Source organism: Salvia splendens, chromosome 6, assembly GCF_004379255.2.
Source record: "Salvia splendens isolate huo1 chromosome 6, SspV2, whole genome shotgun sequence".
Lineage (NCBI taxonomy): Eukaryota > Viridiplantae > Streptophyta > Magnoliopsida > Lamiales > Lamiaceae > Salvia > Salvia splendens.
Window position 1 is genome coordinate 28,737,593 of NC_056037.1, and position 10,814 is coordinate 28,748,406.

The 10,814-nt window shown below is 30.1% G+C and overlaps 1 protein-coding gene across 1 annotated transcript; it reads right to left on the minus strand.

The window, feature by feature from the left end:
- Nucleotides 1-431: 431 nt before the first annotated feature.
- On the minus strand, nt 432-2,304 carry LOC121807064 (LOB domain-containing protein 25-like). The gene is made up of 2 exons (XM_042207251.1): nt 2,081-2,304; nt 432-1,031 (listed from the first exon to the last, which is right to left on the minus strand). Exon 2 carries the CDS (start codon nt 1,025-1,027, stop codon nt 578-580), a length of 450 nt encoding a protein of 149 aa, XP_042063185.1. The 5' UTR covers nt 1,028-1,031; nt 2,081-2,304; the 3' UTR covers nt 432-577.
- Between the last annotated feature and the right edge of the window lie 8,510 nt (nt 2,305-10,814).

Genomic DNA, 10,814 nt, shown 5'->3' on the forward strand with positions numbered 1-10,814 from the left:
CATTTCCCTAGCAATACTTAAAAAACTTTCTCTATCTCTATCTCTCTTACTTTATCAATAATGTATTAAAACATATGTCAAACCCAAAGTTCATACTCTTTGAAGACGGAGGGAATACCTTTTATTTGTCATACAAGCTTGGAGTTCTTAATTAGTCACCCATTTTTTTTCTAAAGGTTTATCCATTCCACGTATTTAAGATTATGATTTTTTTAAAGGAGACGGGTTCTTTGAATCATTCCACAATCTTATCGTTCTCTTGGATTTTATTATTTCCTAGATTAGACATGACTTCTTCTTTTAATATATGTTTCCCCGTTTGTCGGAAAAAGAGATTAAGCCAAATTAATATTGTCGTTAAATTAAATCCATCGTAAAAAAATACTGTAGATAATTAATCCTTCTATGGTCAAATAATCTTACTATCTCCTCATACATAATGCGTAGTTTATGTATATATACTGAAAAAGGTTACATATTAAAATGCATGCAAAACTAATTAATACACCAAAGCATAGTCAATGTTTTACATACATATATGCATTTTCATATACACACATAGTGAGAGTATATAATATTAGATGCCTCCATCTTGACCTTTCCCAGTCCAATAATCCGTACTATTCGGGTCATCATAACCCGACCCGCTTCCTCTCGGGGCTCCGGTTCCGCTAGCGAAGCGCATGATGTCAGCATTGGTAGCGTCGAGCTCTCTCTGAAGGGTGAAGACCTGGCGCTGGAGAATGGTGATGGCGCCGACGCAGCCGTAGACGGGGTCCTTGAGCCGAGCCTCGGCTTCGTAAGTAAGCGAGTTGACCGCGTCCTCGCGCTGGTGAGCCGGGATCTCGTTAAGCAGCTTGCTGACGTTGCTGGCGCCGAAGATTTTGTGGACGTTCACGAACTTCGTAGGCTCCTCGGGCGGGAAATATGGCGCGAAGATGCACCCGGAGAGGCATCTCCGCCGCAGGAATTTGCAGGCCGCGCACGGAGGTTTTGAGAAGCTGCTGCTCGAAGACGAAGCCGCCATAATTCTGCACCATAAAGAAAGAGAACATATTTTTTGGTCCACGCAAAATTTAAATAAAAATAACAACAAATATGAGTCTTATGAAGCGAACACGATTATATATTTAAAATATGCAATCAGTATATTTAATAAAAGCATGTTCCCAACCAATTGAAATAGTAACAAATGTATGTGGAATTCAGTGAAAATGTGCTACTTAGATACATTGAAGTTGTATAAAACTCGACCAAATTAATGCAAGATGATGTTTGTGTATTTATGTTGAGATTTTGTGAAGTGTTAGGTTTTTTTTGAACGAAGTCTTTATAAAAAAAGAGAATTTGACAGCTTGAATTTTTATGAAATAAATTTATTTCTTTTTGTTATTTTTTTAGAGGAAAAAAGAAAGTAATAATTCCCCGGCCGCCCTAGTAACATGGATAAAATAATTCAGAATATTTATTGATTGGTTAATTACTACTTTCTGTTGATAAGTACATAACTTAACAAGTAGGATGCGTTTGGCTATAAAATATAAGTGCCATATGTGAATTTTCTTTTAATTAAAATTTATCCAGGAATAAATTATGATCACGCTGAAATTTGCAATCAATATACTTTTATAATAAACGAGACACCCACACACACACACACAGTTTAGAGCTGTCTGTTCAGCATTAAAAAAACACTTAAGAAAGGAAAAAATAATTGCCTCGAATAGTTGATGAAATTTTCAACAAATAATGTATTTGATAACCTAAAAACTGCAATGAAAGAAAACGATTTGGAACATACAAAATTCATCCACGATTCTAATCAGTCTTTGTTATTTAACTTTAATACTAGTGAAAAAAGTAGTTAAGAAAATGATCCAAATGGGACAAACATAAATTGTGTGCATAGAAATTTTCAATAATTTCAAATATATTTGTATAAAATTCCAAAGAAAAATCGAGTGATGAGGGTTATGATACCAAACTAAAACTAATCAGCAAAATAGAAAGAAATAATTGGATCTAAAACTAGATTTGAAGTTAATCAAGATTAAGCTAGAACCTGCCGGCTGGTACATACCTCCTTAGTTGAATCTCTCTCTCTCTCTCTTCTCTTGAAAAACCTATTCTTTTTTGGAAAATCGAAAAACTTGGGAAACCGGCAGCTAGTTTATGTAGATCTTCGATCACCGAGCTGATAATTCAAATCAATATTCATTCTTAATTAATGCTTCAAATGAAAACTGTGTGTTTGTGTGCGTTTATATGAAGGTGAAGAGAAAATAGTACAAAGTGGAAAAACCCTAAAAGCAAATTAGAGAAATAGGGTTATATATATGTACACCAATTATCTAAAGGTGAGGATCGAGTATGTACATACATATATATACATACAGAGAGTGTAAGGTATGAAGGAATCGATGCAAAAGCAAAAGCTTCTAATATTAATAGTAATTAAACAACATAATGTTGAGGCTGACTCAATTCTCTTAATTAATGGAGTAAACCAATGAATAGCTAAATCAATGGGGACAAATTAAAAAAAACGGTCGGTGAGTGTGAGATTGTTTAACAATGGTTATAAATAATTTTTTTTGTATAAAAGTATTCTTGAGATAGTTATATTTATATAGGCATCGATAAAATACAAACTTTATATGTTGTATAAATTCTAAATTCTTCAAAATAGTGTAAAATTTAAAGATTTTGATGTCAACACGGCATCAACCGCTGGTATTGTGTTGACATTTTTTATTGTTGTTATTTTATCATTGGTTGACATTTTCTAAACGAATTAGATCATAGGTTAGACTTTGTAAAATATTTGAAATTTGTACAATATTTAGAGTTTGTATTTGATTATGTCCCTATATAAATTATTTATCATATTTGCATGCCATAAAATTAAATTGTGTATACAAAGACTAAAAATAGTTTTATGTTCTCACAATATTTAGAGGGTTTCATTGCAACTCGCCCTCTACTAACTAGACATTGATTAGTTAATTAATCACGAGATATAGTGATGAATTCACCTGATACAAACTTTTTTTACTCGGATCTAACAAATTGTTAGTAGTAGGAGTATATCTTTTAACTAGCTAGCTTATTTCATTAATGATTGTGAAAAAAGATACTCCAATTAATAGGAGTATATGATAATTATTCGTAATTTAAAATAAAGTTTTGAAATGTATACGCATATTTTCAGATTTAATAGTATGGTTTTAAAATAATTCTTTAATTAGAGTGAAAATTGGATTATAATTTATAGTTATTCTTTCTAATTATTTATTTCTCCTTATTAATTTATGAATATATATAGTATCATTAGGTATAAGTCATACTCCCTCCGTCCCACAAGAATATGCACTCTTTCTTTTTCAGTCCGTCCCATAAGAATATGCATTTTCCAAATTTAGAAACTTTGTTCACTCTAATGAGGTGAAACTCATTTTCCACTAATAATGTTTTAATTATTTTTTCTCTCTCTACCTCTCTCTTACTTTCCTAATTTTGCATTAAAACCCGTGCCGAACCCAGAGTGTAGGGGTGGCAAATCGTGCGTGTTATGTCGTTATCGTGTCGACACGATAACAACAAACACGAATACGACCTCTTGTGAAAACTCCAAACACGAACACGATCCGCTGCCCTCAGACACGAACACGACACGAACCCATTAACGACACGAACCACTTCGGGTCAACACGACACGAAAACAACACATATATGACACGACACAATAACGACACTATAATAATACAACCTAATACTAAGTGTTCCATTAGACTAAACTTAATTTAAATTTTAAAATAAATAATAATAATAATAATAATAATAATAATAATAATAATAATATTATTATTATTATATATTAATATTATTTCTTAACGTGTAACACGAACAGACACGAACATGACACGAAATTTTCGTGTCATTATCGTGTCGATACGATAAGGACACGAACCCAATAAGTTTTGACACATATCCATTAATTTCGTGCGGGTTCGTGTCGTGTTAAAGTGTCGTGCAAAAAATTACCAATTCTACCAAAGTGCATATTCTTTGGGGTCGAGGGAGTATAACTATAACATATAGCTCTTTCTATTTCAATTCAGTTTCAGCCTTTTATTCTTATCCGTCAGTTGAATACGACAAAATATATGGAAAAATGCCTTTTTTATGTGATTAAATTAGTTGGGCGCGTCAAAATATGACAAATGGAGAATTACCCCTCCCTACTCTATGAGGTCACATGGGATTTTCTAATTTTATGTTTTAACCAACCATATATTTGTAATGGTAATTTAATGTTTATATATGTAAAGCCAAATGTGCGTGATGATAATTCGAAATTGTTTGCGATTATAATTAATGGGTCATGTTACCAACACACTGGTGCATAACAAAGACCATTTAATAACGTGCATAATAAAGATCAAGTAACATTCATTAGATTCAAAAATAGCAATCAAGATTTCATCTCACATTTGTTAATACCGGCAATATATAATATCAATAAAATGGTAAAAGGATTCTAATAGTATTTTAATTGCATATAATCAGATTAAAAATTGATAATATTTTTTTAATGTTCATATATTTTGAAAATTATTACAATATCAACACGTTTATCATATCAACATCTCAGAATACTAAAAAAAGTCAAATATCAATATAACCATGCATATATAGACATACTCCTTCGTCTCATGTTACTTGAAGTGTTTTTTTTTGCACGTGATTTAAGAAAGTTGTGTTTAGTGAGTTAAATAAAATAGAGGAGAGAATAAAGTAAGAAAAAGAAGAGAGAGTGAAGTAAAAGAAAAAATAAAGTAAGTGAAATTAGATGTTCTGTTTTTAGCTAAAAAGAGAAATGATTCAAATAACTTAGGACAATTCAAAATGAAATATGACTCAAGTAACTTGGGACGGCTGAAATATATAATAGTGGTTAGGATGCAAGTGTGGTAAAAAGTTTGTCAATATATCAATACACTAATAATGATATAATAATACATGCCAGATGATGTTTTTATGAATTGGTGCTCTTTGTTAAGACCCTGACACAAGTATATTAATATTGTATAGGTATTATATTGATATTATATAAATATCATAGATTGACATATTGACACAGTAATTTATATGGTGTATATGATTTCTCGAGTATATATGTATTATATTGATATTATATAGAGAGGAATGATATGTTGGGCTCCTTATGTGAGCATCACTCTCGTTTAACTTACATTTAGTGTTATTCGTTTTGATTTATATATTTAGTTTAATATACATTAAAAAATGTTATTGCAATTTTTAATTTCACAAAATTCATAAAAATCAAAGCTTGATTTATTATTTTATTAATTTATTTAAAATTATAGAGAAAACAAGCAAATCGAGTTTTGATTTTTATGAATTTTATAAAATTAAAAATTGTAATAATATTTTTTAATATATTTGAATCAAATTAAATATATAAATTGAAACGACAATGCTAAACATGCTCTAAACGAGAGTAGTGCTCACATAAGAAGCTCACATAAAATATGTAGCATACATTTCTGGTTATATAGATATAGTAGATTGACATTCTGACACATGAATTTATATGGTGTATCTGACTTCTCGACTTTGATGCTATTTTGGATCGAAATTCTGAAATCATTTATATGGTTTATGTATCAATATCATTTCTCATTATATAGATATCGTAGATTGACATACTGACACGTTAATTTATATGGTGTATCTGATTTCTCGACTTTGATGCTATTTTGGATCAAAATTCTGAAATCATTTATATGGTTTATGTATCAGTATAGACCCAAAGTATATGCATGAATACATCTATCATATTATGTCAGTAATATAATTATAAACATATTATATGGATGCATTATGATGACACCATATTTAAAACGATAACTTAGGCAAATAATCTGCGATAAATAGACAAACAACTTGGCATATAGTACCAAGCAATATGCGATACAAAATTAGAGCACTATGGTGACACCATAATAAAAAAATGACAACCTATGCAAGCAATCGCTATACATTGGCAACCAATCTGTGATATATAGGCAAGTAACTCGGTATATGGTTCCAAGCAATATGTAATATGAAATCAGAGAAAATCAGGAAATCTGTGATACATGCGCAAGCAAACCTATCACGTGGTAGACTAAGGTTGAATCTGCTCTTAAATTTAAGGGTCCTCATAGGTGGTAGATTGTCATTTTTAATGGGTTGTCATTTTAGTACAACCCTACATTCATACATATACATATAAATATTGATAGTGATAAAATGCAAACTCTAAATATTGTACAAACTCCAAACTATGATATGCAATGTTAGAAAATGTCAATAGATGATCAAATAAGCGCAACAAAAAATGTTAACATAGTGTCAACACAATGTTAACACAGCATCAACAGTTGAGACTATGTTGACATTTTTTGTTGCTATTATTTGGTCATTTGTTGATATTTTTTAACGATGCAAATTATAGTTTAAAGTTTGTATAATATTATTTGTATTTGATTACATCCCTAAATATACATATATCAGTTGATCACGTACAACATCAGCACAAACATATATACTATATCATGTTAAATCTATATAAATATGTACAAATGATGATTAATCTAGAATTAAGTGGTGAGATTATTTTAATTGAAGATTGGCTATGATTAATTATAATATGATTATCCATCTAGAATTAAGTTATGAAATTCAATTCCGTGAACTAAATATAATGTTATAATATAATGTCGACGGGCCCTTAGGATAACAAAGATAAAAAAATGATTAATTGGAACAAAATTTGAATGGCTAAGAGTATATCATTTGTGCATGCCACTATATTTTGCAGTTCAGAAGATTAAATGGTAAAGTAGTTATTGGTGTAAATAGCAATGGTTGTATTTGAAGAAGCCAATAAATATGAAAAATCAATATGGGATTAAATATTTTTTCTCTGATCGACACTGATTACTTTTCCTGTATAAGTCATTTTACAAGTTTAAAAATATATTTTATAAATTTAAATCATTGTAGCATCGAATTTATTTCACCATAACAATAAACTAATACAACTACCATATTTACCCTTTTTTCATGAATAATTATTCTCCAATGGGAGAGGTATATGAGAAGGTATTATATATTTTTCTATTTTGAAGAGATATCTTTACCTTCCCATCAATGGAGAGGTAAAATTTTATAATTACCATATTTGCCTTCTTTTCATGAAAAACTCTTCTCCAATGAAAAGTTATTTGAGAAGGTATACGCTTTATATTTTTTTAATGCATTTTGTACTATTATTTTATTTTTAAAAAATAATTTATCTTTCTATATACCTTTTTCCTTTGGAATGTGTTACTTTTTAAAAGAGTATATTTCACTTTTTAAGAAAGTAAATACATAATATACCTCTTCTATATACCTTCTCCCCTTAGAGATGCTCTTATAACCGTTTGATATCGCATTTGTAAAATTGATACGTATTTAGCTCTTTTATAAGACGTGGTTTAATTTTGATTAATACTATCATTCTCTGTGTATATATCATACTGCACTATCAACATAATGCTTACAACTTTTTCATTTAGCAAAAAGTGAAGAGAATGTCGGCAGCATGGGGTTTAGATTTGGTAGTTAAAGGGTATATAAATTATGGTCAAAAGTCATGCATTTTCATCAATGTTATTTGGCCCATCTGATTCTCTATGCATGCATCTGAAATTGAAACCATACAGTACTATTTTGTCACAATATTTTATCACTTTAATTTTTATCATATATAGTACTCCCTTTATTCCATAGTAGAGGCGTTTTTTTCTTTTGGCACGCATTTAAAAAAATTATGTTAAGTGAGTTAAGTAAAGAAAGAATAAAGGAAATGGAAAAAGTAGAAAGATGAAGAAATGTCTTGACTTTTTACCGACTCGATATTATGGAACGTATCAAAATGACAAAATGACTGTACTACTATAGAACGAAGGGTGCAGTAGTACTTCTTAATTTACACTTTTACTTATTTTTTGCTTTGCCGACATGTACCTAAAAAGAAAAGAACGTTCACCAATATCTAGCTAGATAGATAGATAGTCTCTGTTGAACTCCATAATATACACAGGCAGACATACCTTAATGGTGATGAGGGCTTAACCTCCTATCACATAATTTTGTATTCATAATGGTGGTGAGGGCTTAACCTCCTATCACATAATTTTGTAAGTATTCATTTTGTCTCTTGTTATTTTGGTTCAAATTATTCGAAATCATTTCTAATCCTTACTAAATCAACATAGATCAAGCCTAATATTAGAAGAAAATTTCGCTATAAAAAATTAGTTTGAAGAAAAAAAAAATGTCAAATTGAAAAATAGCATAAAAGAAAAAGTTTAAAAATAGTCTCACATAAACGTAGTTTTAAGTTAGATTAATGTGTTGCACTGGACAAATTTTAAAATCTAGTAGTAATAAATATATTATTCCCATTCCCTCTACCTAAGGTATTTTCTAAGATATTTGAGTCATATTCAATTTTAAGAATCACACTTTCCTAAAAATAGCAAGATTCAGAAAACCACAACTAAAGGAGAGACATAATAAGAAAGGGAGAATAGAAATATGAGTTTGCAAGGATCAAACATTCATTTATAACATAACGAAAGAGAATTCATTATAATTATACTTGGTACCAAGGATCCGAATTCATTTACATGAAGTTTATCGTATCAAACTAAGTTCATTCCATCATTCCGCCATATTTGAACATTCCTTGTGCGCCGGAAAGTTGGCCACCTTCCACGGACACTTGAATGGTCAACCCTTTTGACGACACGCAGTTCATTCCTTTAAATTTGTATTAAATTGTCGGTTCAATTTAAAATTGATTTTCTTTACATTTAATAGGTAGGATATAAAGCACACCCGATATGCTTTCCAGCTTCAGATAAAATCTCCATCTTAAATTTATTTTTCTTGCAATCGCCCTTTTCATAGAAAAAGATAACAAGCTCCCACATTTTAATTAAGATCCATGCAATGAATTAACTAACCCATGCCCAGTACCTTAATTTAATCGGTCCACACATAGATAAGTAGTAAAACAATTTTCCCTCCCTCACATTTTAATGAAAAAGGGACCAATCTATCTTTATTCATAAAAAAATATTCTCATTAATGAACAATATGAGATTTAATTAATAAAGTAGGAGAGTAGAAAAAAATTGATTGAAGTATTGTTAGTTAGAATAAAACTCATAAAAAATATAACTATTTTTCGTGTGTTCTAATAGAGTACAAAATCACTATCATAACAATTACTATATTAAGATTTAGAAACTTCTTAAAAAATATTTTTCTAATATAAAGTTTATCAATAACAAACATAATACTAAAATTTATATTGAATAAATTCGAATAGCACCTCAAACTCAAATCCACGTAGCTTTATATTTTTTCACATTTCACCTTTAATTTGTCTTAATAAAAAAATACTAGTATAAAATTGTAAGAAAGCACATTTTTCATAATTAAAAAATAACTAAAGCCAACAACCAAAAAAGATTTAGATATTCTTATGTAAAGAGAATCAATTTTAAAAATGCGTCTATTATTTACAATTTTTAAAAAGTGGAGTAACTTATTTAAAAAAATTTGCGCCACGAATTGTAGAATAAACTCCTATGTCAGTGGGATGAGTTCACCATTGTAGATTTATAGTGTTCAAGTTCTTCGATCAGAAGATGAACCGATCACGCTAACAGCCTGCAGGTATTCAGGAAGTCTCAATTACAGTTGTTTTTTTTCTATTTTTGACCATTTATGCCATTTTTTTTTGTATTTATGCTTCTCAATTCGCCCAAATTGGGTGCGTAGAAATGTTAACAATCGTAGAAATGTTAAGCTGCTCTAGTAATCAACAAGGAAGTTGTCTCATTGAATCAGAATTGCACTCAATGATTTTTTGTAATGGTTGCTTCTTGCTCGATCCATCATCTCTGTTGGTTGAATTTCATTCTGATTTTGAGATATACTACATGAGTTCATGCCTGCCAGTTGCTCGACTAAATGTGCCACTGTTATTGTTATACTCCTGATATCTAAGCTAATACTATCTCGGCAACAAAAATTATTATCGGTAGTGGGCGTCATGAGTTTTAATAAATTGGTGAAGTTAGAAAAAGAGGGAGTGAGAAAAAGTAGTTGAAGTATTGTTAGTGGAAAATGAGACTCACCTCGTTAAAGAGAGATAACTTACTATAAGTAGATAGGGACTAATTTTGGTGGATGTTCATGGAGGTAGTATCACAAATGCGGAGAGCGATCATTAGAATGTCATGCTAATGTCTCAGCTTACGTGGCTGGTGAAATGACACTAGATAGGTACTTTACAGTTATTTATTTTTCTAGATATGAATATAAGGTAAGTCACATTTCTACGCATTGCTCTATCTTGGAGATACTTCAGTGAGATATAACAGAGCTTGTGTATTTTGCATAAAATAAAGCCACATTAATTTTTTTTGTACCTGTCATGGCCATGAAACAAGAGGGATCGTATCATAAAGAAAAACTTTATTAGCATTACAAAATTCATATCAAGTTCCAGAACAATTTCCAAACTAACAAAACAAGTTACACTGCCAAGCCAAAAAATGTAGAAAATAAATGTAATTTTTTTTTGCAAACACTTGAAAACAAGCCAAATCGAAAAGCTGAAAAAAATTATTAACAATTCAAGCTATAGTTTAAACTTGTAAAACTTCAAACTATACTTTAAG